This window comes from Girardinichthys multiradiatus, chromosome 1 (assembly GCF_021462225.1).
Source record: "Girardinichthys multiradiatus isolate DD_20200921_A chromosome 1, DD_fGirMul_XY1, whole genome shotgun sequence".
NCBI classification, from domain to species: Eukaryota; Metazoa; Chordata; class Actinopteri; order Cyprinodontiformes; family Goodeidae; genus Girardinichthys; species Girardinichthys multiradiatus.
In genome coordinates this window covers 31,774,537-31,799,018 of record NC_061794.1, presented here as the reverse complement: position 1 = coordinate 31,799,018, position 24,482 = coordinate 31,774,537, and the positions used below count along the sequence as shown (strand labels likewise).

The following is a 24,482-nucleotide window of genomic DNA, read 5'->3' as shown; positions in this document are numbered from 1 at the left end:
TCCCATATAGGCCCATGCATGTTATCATTGTCCTAAACTCATTTGAAAATGAAATTTGCATCTCTGGTTCCCTCATAAGCCAAGTTTGACTCATTGCAAACTCCAACTGCGTATTGTCATAATTAGCAAAACAGCTAATCACATGGCATCAACTCATTGAATTAAGGGACCAAGACTCAAGTAGGGGCTGCTCCAGTAAACAGGGGGAGGTTCTTGGGTGTGGGCAGAGTTAGGGAAAACCGTGATTGGTTGAATTTACTTACAGAAAGTATTGGGTGTGGTATAAGGAGTTACAGGGAATATAATGTTTTAATATTTACAAAAATTTAAATGGTACTTCTGTGGGGTTTTGGTGGGCTTGGGACTCTCAGAGGTTATAGTCTTAAAATGATTGTCTTTGCTGTTATTTTTATTAATATTATTATTGTTAGCTCGTGTTAATAATACAATTGGTGTAGAATGGTTGATGCATAGGGTAACGGTTAAGGCAGTGGCTGTGCTGCATTTCAGTGGGAGTAGAGAGGAGAGTAATAGTCAGTGCAACCAATCATGTCTTTCACAAATTCCTCTCAAAACCAATCACAGCTTTCACAAATTCCTTTCACACCCAAGAACCTCCCACTTAGGTATTGCAGAGACCCCCCTATTGACATGATAACATAGCTTACTTAATTCAAACTCAGCATCAGAACGGGGAAGAAGGCGCCTTTAAGTAAATGCCTTGTTGATCTCAAAGGTCAGAGGAGAGACAGACTGGACTGAGATGAGAGAATGGTGACAATAGCTCATTACATCTAAGCTATGAAGAACATGCATCTAATTTAACTATATGATGAACCTTGAAGCAGATGGGCTACAGATGTCCTATGGCAGCTGAAGACCACACGAGGTTACCAGAAAACCAGGGTTGCAATTCACACAGCCTCTCCAAAACCGGACAGACTAAAAAATGTTGCCTGGTTTGATGAGTTTTGATTTCAACTGTGGCATTTAGATGGTAGGGTCAGAATTGTGTGTAAACAACATGAATTCATGGATTGCCCTGCATCAGCGGTTTAAGCTTCTGGTGGTGGTGTAACGGTGTGGCGGATACATTGTCTAAATGCTACAGCCAGAGTGTTGTTGTTGAGGATGTCCATCCCTTTATGAACACAGGATACCTATCTCCTGATGGCTACCTCCTGCAGCATAATGTGCCATGTCACAAAGCTCAGATCATCTCAAACTGATTTCTTGAACATCACAATAAGTTCACTTTACTCCAATGGGCTCCACAGTCACCAGATCTCAATCCCATTAAATACTTCTAGGATATGTTGGAACGGGATACTCTCATTTTGGATGTACAGCTGACAAATGTGAGGCAGATGCATGCTGCTTTCATGTCAACAGGGACCCAGAATCTCTGAGGAATGCTTCTGACACCTTGTTGAATCTATACCACAAAAATAAAGCCAAAATAGGGTCTGACCTGGTACCAGCAAGATGTAACTAATAAAGTGGCCGTAGAGTGCATATTTACCTAAATTTGAAAAACGGAATAAAGCCGTATGACTAGTACTCTGCTCTTTTTGAAGATGCGCTTCTTTATTAAACTACCGAGGTACACTGAAGGCTACACAGTTCTGTGGCACAGTCACTGCAGGACATTGTTGAAGTGGCTTTTGTTAAAAAGGGTAAACTAAAACCACCTGCAGTTCTTTAAGATGACAGATACAGAAACAGTTTTAGCCTAAACCTTAAAACCTCCTACTGGATGTGATGGGTCTTTGATGGAGCAAGGCTGTTGAAATTTATAAAGAGCCTCCAATATCTACAGATGAGTGAATGAGATGAACATGCTGCATCTGCTATCAGTGTTCTTGTGCAGAATGATAAATGATCTGACAGCATTAACAAACACCAGAGAAGCAGCGCTGGCGGAAAATCCTGCTGCAGAGTCCGTAAAAGGCGTTGGCTGATTAATGACTGCATGTTGGACTAATAACTTCACTCAGTATTTGTTTACTGTTACATAATTGCCTGCATACAGCACTGACAAAAGCTGACAACTACAAACCTGCTAAGACAATTAGCATCCTCCTTTTGTTTGGCTTTTGTGTGTAAGGGGAGTCAATTTAAGACCTCCAGTGTCTTAGATTGCAATTGTCTAATTACATAAATAATGTCCCTGTGTTGTTATTATCTTCATGTTGTTTTAAAGGGAGATTGTAAAGGTTAGAGGCATTGTCAATGAATAGAAAAGGTTTAAAAACTATAGACACACTTTATAGAGGAAACATACTGTGCCTCCAGAAATTGTTCACACCTTTTCCTTACATTACAATATTATTCTGAAATAAATTTGAGGCGTTTTTTCTCTCATAAATCTACACACAGTAACCCATAATAACACAGCTAAAACAGGTTTTTAGATATATTTCCACATTTGTTAAAGTGTTGTATCCTAAACACTTCCAATAGTTTATTGAAGCACTTTTGGCAGCAATTACAACTTCAAGTATTCCTTGGTATGTCTATGCAAGCTTTGTTTTACTATTTTCCTCTGCGGGTCCTCTCAGACTCAGCCAGGTTGGACGGGCAGTGTTATCCACACCCATTTAGAGGTCCTTTCATGGAGAGTTTTGGATTGGATGTAAATCTAATCTCTGGTTGGACCACCCAAAGACATTCACATACTGCTTCTGAAGCCACTCTTTTCTTATTTTGGCTGTGTGCGTTAGGTCAATGTTGTGTTGAAAGATGTTGGAAGTTCTGGTCTGAGTTCCAGTACACTGTGGAGCAGTATGTTTCAAGAATCTCTCTAAATTTGTTTGCTATCATCTTACCCTCTATGTGGACTAGCACCACAGAAAAACCTCCCCATACTGCCACCACCATACATCACAGTAAGGATCATGTCAGCCATGTAACAACCAGCAGGGTCTCCTGGGTGTCATCTCCAGATATGACACCCAGGAAGCCCAGAAATTGCTTTTGTATGAAAAAATATAACTTTTTTCATGCAAAATGAATGAAAGACCCAAATGATGTAATATTGTTCCAGCCCTTGTTTGGGAGGTGTTGCTGCTTGTTTTTGGAGCATATTCTTGGGAGCACATTTTTCAATCATGCTGTCCGAGAAATATGAAGTGGTTGTGCTTGCAGTGGGAGAGACCTATAAAGACTTCCTGGGAGTCCTGCATTTTAGTTCTTGTAAGGTATGGAATGTCCTTACCAGATATAACTATGTTCTTGTTTTGGCAACCCTGATAGAGAGAACAAATGTATCTGTTCTCTGAGTATGCATTGTTCTTAAATTTACCAAAGCTGGACTCCAGTCAAGTTTTAAAAACATCTTAGGGAGTGGAGATCAGATGCACCTGAACTCTATTTTGAATGTCACAACAAGGGGTACCTATTACGTTTAATCTTTACATTGTTTATCGATTTACAAAAATGTTTCACTTTGTCATTACTGGCAATTTGGCGTAGATGTTGTATTTTAAAGAAAACTGAACTAAAATCATGTTTAGAATAAGTCTAAAAAGTAACACCAAGTGCAAAACAGGAAGGAGTGTGAATGTTTTCTAATGGCACCGTACAAAGAGATTTATTGTCAGCTTGGCAGTACTTTTTCATGGTGTTTTCTGGTTTTGTTCTGCATGTTAAGAGTTAATAAACCCTTGGTCTAGCTCTGTGCTTCAGCTGAACACCTTCTCTCATGTCAGCTTTTACATAAATAAGAGCTTTTTCTCCCCATCACTCGCTCTCTTCTCTTTCTCTCATGCACACCCACACAGAGCTTGTCAGAGGCACATGAGGATGGGTGGAGGAAGGAGGGAGGTGGGTGAAGCATGACACGTGAAAAAAGGAACGGCATTGCTCTTAATACTGCATCCACAGCCCTTTATCTGTTGTTTTGTTGTATTCCTTTTTCCCTTTCTTTGCTCTGGAAATTACCCATATTCCTCTGAATATCTGTCCTTTTCTGGTAAGGAGATTTTGATTAATCTCAGTTAATTCATGTGTAAATGAGTACTCCCCTAATTGGTTTGAATAGAAAGAAGCAAACGTAATGGTAAAAATATCAGGTTTAGTGACGATTTAGGATCCTGTGAGCCCTCAAAAAGGTTATCCTTTGTTTAACCCTGTCCATGTACATGAGGGGGAAAAAAGCTAAGAAGATAAGTCCTCCCAGCAGAGATGATGGCCAGAAAAAAATCTATTACTTTCAGGTTGTACTTTCAGGTTGGTGTCTGTTTCTGTGCTTGTATTTTCATGTTACATCAATAAAGTCACACATTTCTGCAGAAACTTGTGGACAGCTGTTGTTCAAGACTTTGCACACCAATCAGTTGCCATAGTAGCTCGCAGGTTTTTTTTTTTTAGCTGACCTACAGTTAGATGGTTAGATGGCTGCTACCTCACTAAGCATACTTCAGATGAGCTGTCTCTTCTTCCATATATAAGTCACTGCACCTGGCTGAAATCACTTTCATCAGTGTCAGACATAAGAAAATGAAACGGGGTTTTTATTTCAAACTGAATGCATCCCTAAAGGTGTCAGATAGTGTACTTGGAAAGTGGGCATATAGATGTTTCTTTTTTGCTTTTAAATTTTAACAAAGATAGATAAAACTATTCATTTTCTTTATAAGTACAAACCCAATTTTATGTCAGATAATTATTACCTTCACCAAGGAGATTATGTTTTTTTTATCCTTGGTCTGTCTGTCTGTTGGCAAAATAACTCAAAATGTTATGAACGTATTTTGATGAACTTTTCAAACAAGGTGAGTATTAGGACAAGGAACAGATGACTACATTTTGGTGGTGATATGGAGCACCATCTGGATCCAGGATGTTTTTGAAGGAGTTTTTACATGGTTCTTTACCCTGTCAGCAGCTGACATACAGTAGCCGGAAGTCATCCAGAGTAGAGCTCATTGTTATAGAAAAAAGCTGATTTTTCAATGACCCTGTTGTCTTGGCAGAGGCCTGTGCTCTGTGATTGCTGTTCTAGTTAGTATCTGTATTCAAGGTTTCCAAAAACCCCAGGTATAGTCCCTTGGAAACATATTCATAGTCCTTCAACAGTTTCATATTTTATTATGATACAACCACAAACCACATTATATTTCATGTGGTGTGCATTTGTATTAACCCCCCCTCCAAGTCAATACTTCATACAACCACCCTCTGCTACACCTACAGCTGAAAGTATTTTAGTGTATGTCCCTACCACTTTTGTACATATCTTGTCCAAAATTTCTGCCCATTTGCAAATTAGCTCAAGTTCAGTCTCATTGGATGGAGAGCCTTTGTGAACAGCGAATTTCAAGTCTTGCTACAGATACTCATTTGGATTTAGCCCTGGACTTTTACTTGGCTGATTTAACACATTGACATGCTTTTATCTAGACTTTTCTTAGTGTAGCCCTGGCTCTATTTTTGGCGTTGTTGTCCTGCAGAAAGGTGAACCTCTGCCCAAGCCTAATGTGTTTTGCAACCTCCAGCAGTTTTTCTATGAAGTTTATGCTATGCTTTGCTATGTGTATTTAGCCCAATCTATCGTCCCACCAACTCTCAACAGCGTCTATGTCCTTGCTGAAGAAAACCATCCCCACAGTATTACAATGCCACCACCATGTATGGTCATAGTGTGTTCAGGGTGTGTAGCAACCAATAATGTAATAATTTGGGCTATTTTAAATGTAATAAAGCCAATAATGTAATAACTTTCCAATAAAGTAATAAAACTGTAGGACCAATAAAGTAGTAACATTTTGCCAGTAATGTAACAGGTTGTCACGTTAATAACAGGTTACTACGCTATTGGTGTAGCATTGAAGATATCTATTAAAATGTTATAACTGTGTAACACTGAATTCTATATTATTCATATTCCTCTGTTATCTAACTACCAAAAGGATTGAATATTTATCCAAACATCAAATTATATATTTATTGATCTAGGCAAATAAACAATATTCTAAATAAAGAGTTTATACAGCAGATAATTCTAATCTTAATTTGGCTCTTACAGGGTGTGATGTATGTACCCTTGATGAATAAATATGAAGACTATGACATTCATTATACCTAATTTGTAATAGCAAATTATTAAAAAACTGCAGGAAAATGTATTTTATTTCCAAGCATTGCAGTCATATTTTATCTATTATACTAATATTCACTGTAACTATGACATTTTCAAAGTATTCTTTTTAAAACTATACCAATAGCGTTTTTGCAAATAATCACTTTACTTCCAAAAACATTATTTTGTTATTGGCTCAAAAATGTAATTACATTGTTGTTATTACGTTATTGGCAGGTATTATGTTATCACCTGTTCTTAAATCATTGGATGATGTGCAATGTCAGTTTCTATCACATTTATACTCCTTTTCCACCATCGCGTTTTGGAGCTCATTGTGGTACCCGAATGTAATTTCAAGCCAGTGACGCAAGTTTCCGCAGATGAAAAGAGGTTCCAGGGTGCAAACTCTGGTTTAACTCAGGCGCCGCGGAGTACTTGGTTATTCTGCAACATCAACGTCGAAGCTGCAGACAATTGAAGCAACAAGTATGGCCGCGAAGACAAAGAACATACTGCATAAACATTATTTATATGCTTGCAAAAACTCATTGAACACACATTGTAGACTACTAATCAAAAGTTTTAGACTTTCTCGTTTAAAGTTTTTTTTATGTTCATGACTACTTATATGTACGTAGATTCTCACTGAAGGCATCAAAACTGTGAATGAACAAATATGGAATTATATAGTGAACAAAAATTGCAAAAGAAATTAAAAATGTTTTATATTTTAGATCCCTTAAAGTAGTTAATCTTTGGCCGTCTCTCAATTAACCTCTTGGATTCAAGACTCTTTTAAAAACTTTTTCATGTGACCACCTTGATGAAGCTCATACAGAGACTATTGACCTGTAGTGAATAAATACTCGTTTCCGTTATACTTGCAGATGCTGAACAAATGAAACATTGTGCATACCATTGTTCTTGCACAGAGTGGTTGTCTCCTTTTCCGTATTAACTGTTTTTTGTGGATGCTCTCTTTTTGCATTAAAATGATCATTGCGCGAAGCTCAGCAAGCTTTGCTGTCTCACTACCAGGCAAGGGGCAAAAAGAACCGCTAAGAAAGTGACAAGAAAACGACAGAAAGTGTTAATAATTTTAATCACTTTAAACTTAACAGAAAAGAAATCACAGCACAGTGCATTTACTGAAAAAAACTGAATAAGCATTCCATAATAGCACATCTTCCATGCTGCAACACCTGAGCAGAAAACATCCGTTGCAGCGTTGAACCTTCCCCCCACCCCCAGCACAGGACGCCCCCCCACCACTCCCCTTACCTGTCAATCTGCAACTAAGTTGCACCTTTATTATACACTTGCACTCCAAAAGCCCACAAGAAGAACACATTTTATTGTATAGAACACTTCCATAAACAGTTGTCTGCAGAACAAGACCACTCACATCTGCCAGGCAGCTAGCCCTTTATTAATGTTTTGTCAACCAGAAAGGGCTGAGCTTTTGACATTTTGATGTTAGAACTTTTTGCTTTAGCTGCAGATGCATCCTTTGCTACAAATCTTCAAGTGTACACTAGAGACATGCTATGTTATTACATTTTAAGTAATAAAATATCTATATTTTTAAAGGAATTAAACTATTTATTTACTTGTATTTTCTCTGCAGTATGTCTATTACTCATAAAATAAGCTTCCGTAGTCTGAAATCTTGTGTAATGTGCAAACGTTTTTTTCCGATTACTCAGTTAAGCATCAGAATTATTGATAGAAAACTCATTTACTAAAATCATCGCCCTCATGTAGAGCTGCAGCTCTAATTGAGACCATGGCAATGTTTGCTGTGTCCACTACATGGCTTAGTGAAAACTTTAGGTTTGGTTGATTGATTGATTGATTGATTGATTGGTTGGTTGATTGATTGATTGATTGATTGATTGATTGATTGATCGATTGATGGATTGATTGATTGATTGATTGATTGAAAATACCAGCACTACTCTACTTTGCTCAGCTCCACTCAACTCAGCCCGTTTTGTGACCGTTTCCACTACTAGTTCTTCCAGCCCGATACTGGGACTGAAAAGGGCAGCAATGTGTTGTGAACAGACTAATGTAATGTAATAATTTTCCAAACTTCACTACAGGCAAGCCATGGAATCCTTACAAGCAACTGGTCTAACCCTTGGTGCAACGATGAGGTGCACGCTTTTCTGAGCATCATAGGACATTACAATATTTAGCTGCAGCTCGTAGGGGCGATGAGAAAAGAGGAGGTGTTCGCCGAGATAGTGGAGAAAATGGCAAGCCATAGATTTCACTGCACGTTGCAGCATGGGCCAAGAAACGCCGAAGAAACTCAAAAGTGGTTACAAAAATATTAAGGACCACAATGGCTGGTCCAAATAAAAAGCTGTGGCATTTCAGTCGAATAGTTATGAAGCACAACACATGATGGAGGAAGCCAGGAGGTGGAGCTTCATACCACACCTTTAGCTGTCACTAAGGCAATGAAAAGTAGAGTAGAGCAAGGTACAGTGGAGCCATGCAGAGCTGGATCCATGAATTGAAAAGAGGCATAACAAACCTCTGAAGCCTTCATAGAGAGGCATCCAGTATAGATGCCCGAGCCACCTCAACTGGCTCCTTTTGATGTGGAGGAAGCTCTACTCCAAGCCCCTCCCGGATGGCTGTGCTCCTCACCCTATCTCTAAGGGAGTGCCCGGCCACCCTACGGAGCAAGCTCATTTCAGCCGCTTGTATCCGAGATCTCGTTCTTTCGATCATGACCCAAAGTTCATGGCCATAGGTGAGGGTAGGAACGTAGACCGACCGGTAAATCGAGAGCTTCGCTTTTCAGCTCAGCTCTCTCTTCACCGCAACGAACAGGCACAGTGCCCCCATTAATGCGGCAGCCGCACCGATCCGTCTGTCGATCTCCCGCTCCATTCTTCCCTCACTCGTGAACAAGACCCCGAGATACTTAAACTCCTCTACTTGAGGCAGGAACTCCCCTCCAAACTGAAGAGGACAAGCCACCCTTTTCCTGTCAAGAACCATGGCCTCGGACTTGGAGGAGCTGATCCTCATCCCAGCCGCTTCACAGTCAGCTGCGAACCGCCACAGCGCATGCTGTAGGTCTTGGCTAGAAGGGGCCAGCAGGACCACATCATCTGCAAAAAGAAGAGACGAAATCCTCTGGTCCCCGAACCAGACCCCCTCCGGCCTTTGTCTGCATCTAGAAATCCTGTCCATAAAAGTTATGAACAGGACCGGTGACAAAGGGCAGCCCTGCCGGAGTCTAACATGCACCGGGAGCAGGTCCGACTTAGTGCCGGCAATGTGGACCAAACTCCTGCTCCGCTTGTACAGAGACCGGATAGCCCCTAGTAAAGGGCCCCCGATTCCATACTCCTGGAGCACCCCCCACAGGGCATCACAAAGGACACAGTCGAATGCTTTCTCCAGGTCCACAAAACACATGTGGACCGGTTGGGCAAACTCCCATGAACCCTCGAGTACCCTGTAGAAGATATAGAGCTGGTCCATTGTTCCACTGCCGGTACGAAAACCACACTGCTCCTCCTGAAGCCGAGGTTCGACTATCGGCCGGACTCTCCTCTCCAATATTCTGGCGTAGGCCTTACCAGGGAGGCTGAGGAGTGTGATCCCCCTGTAGTTGGAACACACCCTCCGGTCACCCTTCTTATGAAGGGGGACCACCACCCCAGTCTGCCAATCCAGAGGCACTGTCCCCGTCCGCCACGCAATGTTGAAGAGGCGTGTCAACCATGACAGCCCCACAACATCCAGAGTTTGAGGTACTCAGGGCGGATCTCATCCACCCCCGAAGTCCTACCACCGCGGAGCTTTTTAACCACCTCGGTGACTTCAGCCTAGGTGATGAAAGAGTCTAACCCCGAGACCCCAGCCTCTGTTTCCACCAGCCATGTATCATTTTTCTAATTATGCAACACTCTAAGTTGGTCTATCACATAAAATCTTAAAAAATATATATATTAAAGTTTGTGGTTGTAATGTGGCAAAAGTTGAAAAAAACTGTAAGGTTCTCAACTGTAAGGTTGAGAATAAGCTACTAAAAACCATACAAATCAAGCCAGAATACATCCCTCAGAGTGCACTCAGATAAATTATTCAGAAATGGAAAGAGGATCCAGGACAAGCTGTCCTCAAAAACATAGTGACCTTTAAAGAAGAGCAGTTATGGAGGGTACCAGGAAACCAGAGGCAAGTTGCCCCAGCACTTCACCAGTCACAGCAGAGCAACGTGAACATCAGAACCCATTCTAACAACCTCGAGATGTTGAGACGCTTTTCTTGGACCTTCCCTGCGGTGGTATGGCTCCTTGCCTATGGTTGTTTGCATTGCAGTGTTTCTACAGAAGCCACTTATAAACAAATAGACCTTCAACATTTTAAATAATTATCTACTGAGCTTAGAAAATGAGGCATATTCAGTTTTTTGCACTCTGCAGCTTGGCTACTAGATGTCACTGAATCCCACATGCTCCTTTTTCAAACAAAGCTGTCAGTATCACATTATTCTCCTTTTCTGCCTCATTTTCACCTCTGCTTTCTCCCTCACTTGATACCTGGTGATTAATATGAGTGTAACATTTAAAACAATGGCTCAGTTAGCAAAGGGTAGGGGGGTGAATGAAGAGCCACTGTGTGAAAATCCTCTTGGCAGCTGTGAAATATAAAAAGGCCATGACGCATCATTTAATGCTTTAAATTAAATTAAAAGTACATAAATAAGTTGTCACCATCAGCGTTACTGCTCATCTGACAGATCATAAAATTGAGCAGTAGGCTGGCAATGCAGCTGTGCCACATGTCAGGTCTGTTTGACTCAATTTCATAAATGCCGGCTGCTGCTTCTTCTGAACTCTCTTCATACATCTTCCTGCCTTCTTCCAACCTTAGGAAGGAGGATGACAGGAGAGTAGGTGACACTAAAATAACATTTTATGGTCAGCATGCAAATCCAAATTTAACCCCTTTAATTTAGTGCATTAAAACAATAAACATGAAGGTAAAAATGGAGCCTGACAGTGACTTATGTAATTTCCATAAAGTTTACTAATTTGAGAATCCAATGTGGTATTAATTTAGTTGATCATAAAGGTCAGATGTTAAATAAAATCTGTGAAGCATGATTAAGACATGTTGATCAGTGGATTTAAACACTGATTATTCATATAATTTTAAATAAAATCAAATAAACTATTGATTAGGTTAAATACTAGGAATATTCCACCAGCAAGAAATGTTCAGCATCGTTTCGTAACAGAAGTTACGAATTGGTTCGGGTCCACCCAGAAAGTACTACCTCCCTGGGGCAGTTTTCTGGGTAAAGTTATACCACAACAATCTTAATTTGCCGTTGGTTCCCACAGTAGAAGCAGCAGAGGTAGAAGCACAGCCCCAGAAAACAACCCAGGTTCCTGCAGTAGATTCCTCCATGGAAAAAAGAAACCTAAAGTCTAGAGCTTTTCATTTCAGCCAGTCACATTAAATGATCTCTGGCTTGACTGGTGGTGCAATTACTGGTTTCTGTACAGAATTGTCGGTTTCTGCTGCAAATAAACGTTCTTAATTAAAGGACCTGAATCTTTTTACAACAGATAAAAGCCAAATCCACAACTTAATATACATGTTATAATATTTTGTATAATATATTTTTTTTCTTGACCATATAAAACTGGTTACCGGCATTCACTGAACTACACCAAACAGGAAACCAAACATCATCTCAGTCCAACTTCATAAAGAAAGAAACAAGAGCAAAATAAATAAACCCCCACAAGTGCAATATTGTTGTTTTCCCCTCAGGGTTACAATCCATCTGTCAGAAAAAATGGCCCAAAATTAGCCCCCTCCAGGAAGCAGAACTTCACAACTTAACTTCCTCTGCGTGTGTTGCTGGGGAAGAACAGAGGAGTGTGTTTGTGACAAACTGGTCGTGTTTTACGTCAAAAAGTCACACTCATCAGCGGCCTTCTGTACAATGTGACTGTTTAGTCAAAAGTTTGGGTGTGAGGATGACACGTTGCGTCAGAGCTGCCGGGCACGGAAGCTGTCTCTGTTTAACAATGCACAGCGGAGGCTTACAGTACATCTTAATAGGCAAAGTGTGAGGGGACCATTAATCAGATCACTGGTGCAAACAGTAATGCTGTCGTCCCGTTAATCTGAAAGTGTGTGTAGAGAGGATGCCCCAGCCTTCTCGGGGATTTTTCTAAAGCTATGCAGCAAAGAAAGAGGATGAACACTGCATTCATTTCAATCCATTAACCTCTCTGCTCTTAGACTGTGTTAGGACCTTCATTAAGTTAGAATAATAGAAGTATTAAAGTGCCTTGCTGGTGGCACACATAGCTAAAGTAAACCATGTTACAGAATAACAGAGATACAACTTTTTGTTTTCAGTTCAGACTTTAGTTGGCTTGGACATTATGTGTTTGTTACTTGAAATTGGAGTGTGATGAGATCATTTCTGCAGTCCAAAGCACAATGGTGACATCTTAATTGCAGCTTTACAACCCAGCTGAGCTCCTCTGAAAGAGTATCATGTGTATGCAGTGTGTTTAGATTAGATTTAAATCTCATTCAAACTCTTGTCTAAGCTTTGCTTCACAATCTCCTCAAGGCAATGGTGTATTTTCCCACCACATTTTTTCCTTGCGCTAAATTTCCCATTAATATACTTGGATATGTATGTTCCATAAACAGCCAGGTTCTATTGAGTTATGATAAGTTAAAACAATGCTTCCCATATGTAGTTAAATATCTGTTCCATCAGGTTAGATGATAAATTAGCTGACCGAGCACTTTGGCAGCAAGAATACTGGTAATCTTCATGCTTCTTGTTTATCTAGATGGCTTTTTGGTCATTTTATTCTTTACAGATAAAGATGAAAAACATTGTGAGCCTCATAAAACACCATATTGAGAAACAAATGTAATGTTCACCCTGATGTTGTCAGTGCCAGAGTGCATTTAGTATTCTCTCTCAGGCTTTCCAGATTTGCACTCCTGATCTTTTTCCATACTGTCACAGTAAGTCATGTTTGAACCAACGTCTACTCACTCTGTGTCTCTGTGCACTAATGACAAAGAGGCTCAGGCCAGGCTAGACGCTTAAGGTTAATCTCCTCCAATGTGTCTTCAAAAAGAAATCAGCAACCTTCAATCTAGATCTGCTGAGATAGAGGCTGACTCACTGGCTCAGGCTATTCAAATGGCTGCGGTTCCCTGGCCACAGCTTAAGCTCTGGCTCCATCCCCCGCTTTCTAATCTTTAGGAAATAGTGTTATTGCCTGAAACTATAGCAGAGGAGCTGTCGGGTAGTTTTGAGAGAAATCCTTTTGATTTGAGGATGTCAGGCCCTGTTCACAGTTTCTCACCTGCCATCATCTGCTGTTGTTTCAGTCAGTGAATTGCAAAGACCTCGATACGTGACCTGGAGACAAAACATAGGCCTTATCTGGTGGTTTCTGCTCGGACATGTCTGATCCCTCTCTCTGATGACATATAACAATCTGACATCAAACAATCTCTTTCACATGTTAATTCATTTAAAATTCTGATGTTCCATCTCAACAGTCTCATGCTAACATACATCCACTTAGCAGCTGTTAAAGTAACGACCGGTGAGATGTAAACACGACTCAATCTCGTGCTCAACCCTGGTCCGCTAAATATTCCTGCTGCCTGGAAAATGAGCTGCATGTCATTTTCATACTTTGCTGGTGAAGGCGATGCCTATTCCTGTTAATAATTCATAGCCCAGTAATGTGTGCATCTGTTCTCCTCTCAGACAGAAAGAAGGAGGAGAAAAGCAAACTGATCAGCTGCAGATAAATTGGGTTGTGCTGCTGGTAAAGTTTTAGGATTATATTCCTGGATCATATTGTGCTTCTTCTTTTGTAGAAACTCGGGGAAATCAGGGAAATTGCACTCTTTATGACAGTCGCCTGTAAATCTTTATTGGAAAGCCAAAAAGCTGACTGTAAATAAGAATACATATAAAATCTCCCACCATTGTGATTCTCGTTTCTAGTTTCTGTGGTGCAAAATGAAGCAGTTTAAGGCGACATTTTCAACCTAAAACATCTTAGCTAATGATGTGGCTTTCCTTAAGAGATCATTATGGTAACTCATGGTGAACACTTAATCTGTTTCAGCAGAGACTTCCACTGATTCTTTTTGTGATGATATCCTTGTTTTCATTCTCACTGATTATATTATGTCTGCAGGTTAATTATGGCACCAATTAAAGCGAAGTCATAAGCTATAACACAATCAACATGTTTAATGTCGCCACACAATCACAGACTGTTCAATAAGGGATGCGGAAACTGCATCAGACTGAATCAAATGGCTTTTTTCATTTGATCCTCCTTTGCATGAAAGTGTTTGTTTTTACCACAGTCTGCAACATATTAGGTTTATTGTTTACATAAAAACCAAAAGTCAATCTGGTAAATTCAGACAATGTTTGTGGTAAAACAAATGTTTTGAAAAGAGAAAATGTAATGGCAACAGTTGTGCTAGTTTTGATAACATAATGCAGGTGAAATACACCGCAGACTGAAAAGGTGAAAAGATCTGTCAGGTAAATACTGTGCCTTGTAGAAATATTAATACCCCTTGAACATTTTGTCATAGGAAAACAACAAACTTGAATGTAGTGGAATGGATTTTATTTGACCAACACAGAGTCATACATAACTGTGTAAAGGTGTTACACATAATTTTCATTTTGCTTTTTTTTTAAATAGAAGTCTAAAAAGTGTGGCCTGTAATTTTATTCATCACCCTTCTGTCTGGGAGAAAAGGTAGGACAGGACAACAACTAGTACTACAGTCAATAAGTCTGACTTTTATCAAAACAGTGGCAAGAAAATAGACATTGTTAAAAGACAGTCCTATTTACAATTTGTCAGAACCCAGAGAAGACAAAGCAAACATTTTTTACCTCACATTCAAATCTTTGGTAGAGTTGATGGAAAGATGGAGCTAAATATATGGTAATCTTGGAAGAATACCTGATAGATGTTGGAAAAAGGACTTGGGACTGGGATTGAGGTTCATCTTCAAGCAAGACAATGACCCCAAAAAAGCCAAAGCAAATTTGCAGATGCTGCAGACAGTGGAAAAAAAAAAGAGAGTAGGGGATGTAAATACCTCGTACTCGTACTGGTCGACTTTCGCTTTATCCGGGTGCGGGCCGCGGGGGCAGCAGACTCAGCAGACACACCCAGACGTCCCTCTCCCTAGACACCTCCTCCAGCTCCTCCGGGGGGAGCCCAAGGCGTTCCCAGGCCAGCCGAGAGACATAGTCCCTCCAGCATGTCCTGGGCCGTCCCCTGGGCCTGCTCCCGGTGGGACGTGCCTGGAACACCTTCCGAGTAAGGCGTCCAGGAGGCATCCGGTATAGATGCCCGAGCCAACTCAACTGGCTCCTCTTGATGTGGAGGACAGCGGCTCTACTCCAAGCCCCTCCCGGATGGCCGAGCTCCTCATCCTATCTCTAAGGGAGTGCCCGGCCACCCTACGGAGGAAGCTCATTTCAGCTGCTTGTATCCAAAATCTCGTTCCTTTGGTCATGACCCAAAGTTCATGGCCATAGGTGAGGGTAGGAACGTAGACCGACCGGTAAATCGAGAGCTTCGCTTTTCGGTTCAGCTCTCTCTTCACCACAATGGACCGGCACAGCGCCCTTATTTCTGCGGCAGCCGCACCGATCCGTCTGTCAATCTCCCACTCCATTCTTCCCTCACTCGTGAACAAGACCCCGAGATACTTGAACTCCTCCACTTGAGGCAGGAACTCCCCTCCAACCTGAAGAGGACAAGCCACCCTTTTCCTGTCGAGAACCATGGCCTCGGACTTGGAGGAGCTGATCATCATCTCAGCCGCTTCACACTCGAACCGCCCCTGCTGTAGGTCTTGACTAGAAGGGGCCAGCAGGACCACGTCATCTGCAAAAAGAAGAGACAAAATCCTCTGGTCCCCAAACCAGACCCCCTCCGGCCCTTCGCTGCGTCCTGTCCATAAAAGTTATGAACAGGACCGGTGACAAAGGGCAGCCCTGCCGGAGTCCAACATGCACCGGGAACAGGTCCGACTTAGTGCCGGCAATGCGGACCAGACTCCTGCTCTGCTTGTACAGAGATTGGATGGCCCCTAGTAAAGGGCCCCCGATTCCATACTCCTGGAGCACCCCCCACAGGGCATCACGAGGGACACAGTCGAATGCTTTCTCCAGGTCCACAAAACACATGTGGACCGGTTGGGCAAACTCCCATGAACCCTCGAGTACCCTGTAGAGGGTATAGAGCTGGTCCAGTGTGCCATGGCAGGGACGAAAACCACACTGCTCCTCCTGAAGCCTAGGTTCGACTATCGGCCAGGCTCTCCTCTCCAATACCTTGGCGTAGGCCTTACCAGGGAGGCTGAGGAGTGTGATCCCCCTGTAGTTGGAACACACCCTCTGGTCACCATTCTTATGAAGGGGGACCACCACCCCAGTCTGCCAGTCCAGAGGCACTGTCCCCGACCACCACGCAATGTTGAAGAGGCGTGTCAACCATGATAGCCCCACAACATCCAGAAACTTCAGGTACTCAGGGCAGATCTCATCCACCCCCGAAGCCCTGCCACTGCGGAGCTTTTTAACCACGTCGTGACTTCAGCCTGGGTGATGAAAGAGTCCAACCCCGAGTCCCCAGCCTCTGTTTCCACCAGGGAATGCGTGATGGCAGGATTGAGGAGATCCTCAAAGTACTCCTTCCACAGCCTGATAATGTCCTCAGTTGAGGTCAGCAGCCTCCCACCCCCACTGTAAACAGTGTTGGCGAAGCACTGCTTCCCCCTCCTGAGGCGCCGGACTGTTTGCCAGAATCGCTTCGAGGCCAACCGGTAATCCTTCTCCATGGCCTCACCGAACGTCTCGCAGCCCCGCGTTTTTGCCTCTGCCACCCTCCGGGCCGCGGCACGCTTGGCCTCACGGTACCCGTCAGCCGCCTCAGGAGTCCCACAAGACAACCACAGCCGATAGGACTCCTTCTTCAGCTTGACAGCATCCCTTACTGCCGGTGTCCACCACCGGGTTCGGGGATTGCTGCTGCGACAGGCACCGCAGACCTTATGGCCGCAGCTACGGGCGGCAGCATCGACAATAGATGCGGAGAACATGGTCCACTCGGACTCTATGTGTCCAACATCCTTCAGAATCTGGTCAAAACTCTCCCGGAGGTGAGAGTTGAATACATCCCTGGCCATGGGCTCCGCCAGACATTCCCAGCAGACCCTCACTATGCGCTTGGGCCTTTCAAGTCTGTCCGGCTTTCTCCTCCTGCAGCGGATCCAACTCACCACCAGGTGGCAATCAGTGGACAGCTCAGCCCCTCTCTTCACCCGAGTGTCCAAAACATGCGGCCGAAGGTCTGATGATATGACAACAAGTCGATCATTGACCTCCTGCCTAGGGTGTCCTGGTGCCAAGTGCACTGATGGACACCCTTATGTTTGAACATGGTGTTCATTGGATGTAAATACCTTTGTTTTGAAAATGTCAAACAAAAGAAAAGATCCGAATAAACATGACTCTACCAAAACAAAACTTATTGCCTAAATAATGGCTTTTCATCTTTACTTTTTGCAGCTCTGTGTCTACCACCACAGACACTAGTAGAAGAGATAAAGACAGTCCCAAAGGAGACAAGAGTCAAGGTACAAGGCTTCTCCAGAATTAGACTTCCTTGGTTTGAAGTCATCATTCTAAAATGGGTTTTGTAAAGATGAGGTGTGGCAAACCAGCATTGCATCTGTGTCTTTTAAATAATTTCTTAAATATAAGTATTAGTATGTATGTCATATGTATGTTTAATACGTTAAAACGTAGTTTTTATAAATCATTCCACACTGAGATACCACTAATGATAAAAAGGGTTTTCCAAGGAATTTTTGGTATCTTTGTGAGCTGCTTCTCAAGCAGGTGTCCTAACTCCCTGGTACTCCCTCCTCCTGGTGAAAATGTATGTTCTGATATTAGATGGTAAAGGATTTGACTGATCACAGACAGGAGGGTAGAGGAAACAAGGAGGCACAAGTAAGACCTGTCATTAGAATATCTGCCAACATAAAATATTGAGATGTATCAGTTTTTCCCACGTTTCTCACACAGATGCATTTATTCTGTCATTTTGCCTCATGCTCTTTTGTCTGTTGCCTCCACAGGAATACCTGTGTCTACTAAACAGTTGCGTGTGGAAGAGCATGTTGTGACAGCCATGTCTCTGGAGATGGAAAAGACCATCACCAAGTTGATGTATGACCTCCAGAGGAATTCCACCTCCGACGATGACTCCGGTTGTGCTCTGGAGGAGTACGCCTGGGTTCCCCCTGGCCTCAATCCCGAGCAGGTATGTGAGCTCACTGATATTCAACCCTCATTTTACGCTTAATGCTTCGTTATTGCTTATTTTCATCCTGGACGCCCAAATCATATCAATTAAAACTGAAGCAATAAAAATCATTTCAGTCTGCAACACTTTCCCTATACTCTGAAGCTGTAAAAATGATTATTCTACCAAAAAGAAAAGCACATTGGATCATGATTGTTTTATTATTTAAAAGTCAAATGACAATGAGAAACACATTATATGGATTATTTACACACAGACTGGTGTTTCCAAGCCTTTATTTCTGATAATGAGTTTCCTCTTATACCTAATGAAAAGACAATATTTAAATATTATATTTAATGTTAGGATTATTAATCTTTAAATATTATTTAATACTAATATTTTAATATTTTATCAAATAATATTTCGGTCTGTTAAGGGCTGTCCTGGGAATACCAGTCCAGTAAGGCGATGGTATTAGGACAAAATAGAAAGGTGTGAGATGAGCTCTTACATTATTGAACAGCATAAACTCTGCACACATGGAATGAATTCACACAATTTCTTAAAATACAAGAATTTATTAACAAAAATAAGTCAACTCAAAGTCAATCATATTTCAATCAACAAACTCTTTACTATGCTAAAACAATCCAACTAAACTACCAAGCAGACTTAAAGAATAATGAAGACTAATGGGCTATGTACAATATAAACAAGTTGATTAAAGATGGTTTAAATCATGACCAAAAGAGTGATGCAACATTACCATGCACTGTTTATGTTTGAGAACCAAGGATTATCTTGAAGAATCTGGAAATGAATTTAAGTTAGTCTTGGAACTAATTTAGGCAATAATCAGCAAACCTTTAGACAACCCTTCACAATGCAAGATCAGATAAAATATTTTTTTATTAAAATAATGTTTTAAAGACAGATCTGCTGAATAAAACCAACCTTCTGGATGACTAATTCTCAACGGGGTCTCATTAGCTGCCTTTATTTATTAAAATAATATTTAAAGAAATATTATTAAGGGAATATTTGGGAAAAGAGCCAAATCTTTCTAGAGAAATGGGGCTTAATGGTGTTTACTTAGTTATCAAATTTAGTAAAATGATGTTAGGGACACATTATTTACTGGATTGAAAACTAAACATTTCTGGGTAAATATTATTTGGCAGCAAGCACATGTCCTTACCTGTTAGCAGTTGAAGCTAACAAAGGAGGCTGATAGCTTAGCACCAGAATCAAACACACACCTTTAAAAATACCATCAATAAAAGGGTTAAAATGCATAAGCGCAGACGGCGTGTTAGGGCCAATCTTCTGTGTTTAATATCACCCTTTAAATGAAGTTTGTCTTAACTTTAAAAACCCACAAACACTGAACACAACCTGAACACGTGTGCTGAGCAGATAGCCTGCTAGCACCAAGATAGCAGTTTCACACAAACAAAACCAAACTTCATAAAATGAAAAACGTTTAGATAATTTCAATCTAAATCACTTCTATATTATTCTGCTCAAACACCTAACCTCATGAACTGTGGTGAGGAACATTGTCCAGGGCGGCGAAGTTTGAAGAAACGTCCACAGTCTTTAAACGGTTAGCTACAACTAACCTCCTTAGCTGTGGGGAGTGGCGGCTGTTCTGTCGGCCGGCCAAACTGCACGTTACCGTAACCACGGTGATGCGGCTCCTGTTGTCCTTCTCTCAGGCAGGGAAAACCGCTTCACTCGGCTTGTAGAGACAGCTTCTCTACTGGGACTCCTCTGGAACACCGTTTGCTTCTGCAGGACTCAGAGAGAAAGTCTAGTCAGGCGTGTACCTTAATTCCCTTTCATGAATGAATCTACCGGATACACAGAGTGATTCATTTGTACTTATCTTAGTGCATATGATCGATGATCGTATGACACTCTTGGATCCAGTTTGAAGAGTTTATGTATTTTGCCAACAAAGAGATATTAGCGCGCTTGTCTCTCCGATCCCGGTCCCGCAAAGAGGAACGGTGTAAGAGAAAGGGGGGTGCTTTTATACAGACAGTGGCATCATGGGAAGTCCACTGCTACCCCCAATTCCTAAGTTGTGCCGGAAGTAGGTTAATGCAATTTATTTTGAAAGTTCAAGAAAAGTCCGTACCGCATTTCCTGTTGTAACTCATGGCGGTGGGTCCTAACAGAACAAATAAAAAAACATTTTGATACAGAACTGTCAATATAATGAAAAGTATGTCGTAAAAGAATTTTAAGTATGTTTTATATTTTAGATTCCTTAAAGTAGTCGGCCTTTGCTGTGATGATTGAAATATTAACCATTGGCCGTCTCTCAATGAACCTCTGGGAAGTTATTTCAAGACTCTTTGGATAACCATTTCAGTTGACAAGCTCATGAAGCTCATGGAGAGAATGCTAAAAGGTCAAAGCAGTGATCAAAGCAAAGGGTACCTATTTTGAAGAATCTAAAATATATAATGTTTAGCGGTATTTCACTGTTTTTGTTTTCTATATAATTTCATGTGTGTTCATTCATAGTTTTGTTGCCATTGTTGAGAATCTACCCATTAAGTGAGAAAGTGTATCTAAAACATTTGACCGGTATTGTACCGGATCAAGAGCAGTTGTGTTCAAAATAATAGCAGTCCAGCATCACTAACTGGATCAGTCAATGTTTTCGGTAGAAATTATATACATGGCACTTAACTTACTAGTAGTATATCGTTAATTGAAAGGGGGAATCCATCCATCCATTGTCTACACCAACTTGTACTTACTGGGTCAAGGACAGGCTGGTGCCTATCTCCAGCAGTCAACAGGCGTGAGGCGGGGCACATCCTGGACGGATCACCAGTTCCCCTGCATGATGTTGTTTTGTATACATGTTGCTTCTTTGTGCTGAGCTTTTTTGCAATCTCAAGATTCCACCATACCCTTGCTAAATCTTTATTTATGTGTGTGTTGCTTACCCCTGCTGAGGTTTTTTGTACTATTTCAAATATGATTTTTTTTTCCCTCCTATCTTACTTTACCTAAATGTGTGATTTCATTACTTTTTATAGATTTTCAGATTTCTCAGAAGGATTACCAGCAAAAGCCAAATATTATTAGCATTTGAAAATTTTACTACAGCTGTTTTCACACCAATGACCAGAGATTTTTAGATTTCTTAGATGGATTCATAGATTTTTAGATTTCTTAGATAGATTCATAGATTATTAGATTTCTTAGAAGGATTGTATTACAACAATTAAATACCAGTGATAGCCAAACATTATTAGTATTTAAAAAGTTTGGACCTACCAGTGACCCAGCTTCACTACTTAGACTTCAGTGAGTGCCCATGACTGTTACAATTTGAATGATGGGACCACAGCTGACTCATACCAGCGACCTGAATATAATTTTTCTTCTAGCACAGGATGAATTCCTTACCACAGAGGACTTAATGAGCTAATTACCTCTATTAGAAAGATTGGATTAGAACCAGCTCTTACCAGTAAACCCCAAAGGATTATTAATGTCATTTGATTTGTTTTTCTGTGTTTGATTTTCTGTATTATTGTAATGTTTTTCCTCATGTACTTTGAGTGCCTTGTTGCTGAAAAGCGCTATATAAATAAACTGGACTTGACTTGACTTGACCAGTTCATCACAGAGCAACAAATGGACAGGGGACAAACAACCATGCATGCACATACTTATATTTTAGAGTAATCAATTAACCTAGCATGCACTTTTTTGGAGATGAACCCCATTAACACACGGAGAGAACATGCAAACTCCATGTCGAAGGATCCAGACCGGGATTCGGACCCAGGACCTTCTTGCTGCAAAGCGACAGTGTTAATAACTGTGCCACCCTGCAGATTTGTAAATAGTAATTGCTAAAAATAATAATAGCAGTGTATGGGTAAATCAGTGAGCTCATTAATTCTGTGAAAAAACAGGTTCGAACAGGTGGCTTTTGTTGAAGGAAGAAAGCGGCAAATTTGCTAAATACAGTGGAGATGATGGTGGACTTCCAGAGAACTCCCCCCACACTGCCCTCCCTCACCATCCTCAACAACACTGTGTTGTATGGCAACTTCTTGAGTTGCCATGGGAGCTGCTGGTCACCTTGTACACTGCTATTATTCATTCTGTTTTGTACTCATCCATCTCTTTGTGGTTTGGCTCATCTAAAAACGCAGATCAGGTCCAAACTGTAACAAACAATTAGATATGCAGACAGGATCATCAGGGCTGAACTTCAAAAATAGCAACTAACATCTCTGCAGACCCCACACATCCTGGACACAAACAGTTTAGACATTTTCCTTTAGGTTGGCGCTACGAAGCACTAATGGCAAAAAACAGCAGCCACAGAGACAGTTTCTTGCCCCAGGCTGTGTCTCTGGTGAACATAATGGACACCTCAAAGCCACAGAGGTCATCTACTCAGCTGGAAACAAAAAAGCAAATTTGCAGTACCACTCCCTGCCTTCCATCGTATATATACATTAAAAAAAAACATACACTTTGCACATACTGTTCTTTGTGCTTCTTTATTTGTTTTTACACATTGTGGTTGTTGTTTGAACTGATGTTAATATGCGATGTGAGTGAAGGACACTGGAGTCAAATTCCTTGTTTGTGCACAGACTTGGCCAATAAAGTTGATTCTGATTCTCAAAGGTAGAAAATGATAGGCAGCTCAGCTAAAGTGATCTAAAATGCTTTCAATTGAGGCCAAACCCAGAAAGAGGTGGAAGTGTTGGGATTATGATTATTGATTAATTAATATTTATCAAGAATTATAATTAAAAATCATAATTTGAGAAAATTAATTTCTTAACCAAAAATCCTCATTTATGAATCGAAACCAGAGATGTATTCTGGTGTTGTAATTGTGGCTCAAAGCCCTTGATAATTACAGTTATTAAGTTCTCAGTAATAGTTGATAACTATTATTAGATGTCACTGTTTAATCAACCGTTTCTGCCGAAATGTGGGGAACGTTAACCTTATTTTGACTGACAAATCACTCTTGCATGAAATAAACACAAATGCCTTCTCTTTATCTACGTGAATATTTATTAAATCAACAGCCCCGATACAATTCGCTCTTCCGATTCAATAATCTTCACCTACTCAAACATGCAAAGTTCTACACAAAAGGGTAAAATATCTAACTAAACAAAATAAAACCGCATTGAGTGTGTATGAGATCAAACCAGCAGTTATGGCAGTTATGGCAAAATACAAAATAAATATGGTTGAACGAAGCTCGGGGAGGCCACTCCCAAAGTGTAGCTTAGTTACTGTAAGTCATATGTCAAAGCACACTAAGGGTTGTAAAACTTTTGGCGGCAACTAATAAAACATGAAGTTGAAGACAAAAGAAAATGGTTGATTTTCACCGTAAGGTTATTATAGCAGTTCAGTTCCACAGTGCACCTGCGCTCAGGTGTTCGCACAGTAAAAACACAACTTGCGAGACTCGGCGGCCTCAGAAATCAACAGCAATCAAGTTTCAATAACGTAAGGCATGCACATACAATTCAGAACACATTAAACTATAAGTGGCGATTCTAAATCGCACTAACATCCTACTTGATCCTGCCCAAGCTCTTTCTAATAAAGAAATAAAAGGAACGAACAGACTTTACTTGTTGAAGTCTTCCTTGGGGCAGAGAAGCAGAGAAAGGAGGGGGGAAGAGTTTCCACGTGTCCGTGGATAACTCAGAGTAGAATGGTCCGTTTTACTTCTGGCTTCCTTGGCACAAAAGTAGTATCACGGACTATCAACAGTCGACTGGAACAAAAACAAGGGTGGCGATTCCGTCTCCTTGAAACCTCCGCGTTTTTTTCGGTTACATGTTAAATCCACGTCGTCAATCGATAAAGTTGAAAACTTACAAGCCTTCTTATTCCTGTAAGCTTAATTCACTTAGTTTTCTCGTTGGCCAACGGGGAGAATGAATGAAAGTCCACGTGGGATTTCCTTCTCCAGAATGATG

General features: G+C 41.1%; 1 protein-coding gene across 1 annotated transcript in view; it reads left to right on the top strand.

Annotated features, from left to right (window-relative positions):
• prickle2a (prickle homolog 2a) overlaps positions 1-24,482 on the top strand; it is a 79,167-nt gene that overhangs the window by 37,963 nt on the left and 16,722 nt on the right. The window contains exon 2 of the mRNA XM_047374702.1: positions 18,314-18,498. Within this exon, the coding sequence (XP_047230658.1) occupies positions 18,367-18,498 (132 nt within the window). The 5' untranslated portion in view covers positions 18,314-18,366. The remainder of the gene's footprint in view (positions 1-18,313; positions 18,499-24,482) is intronic.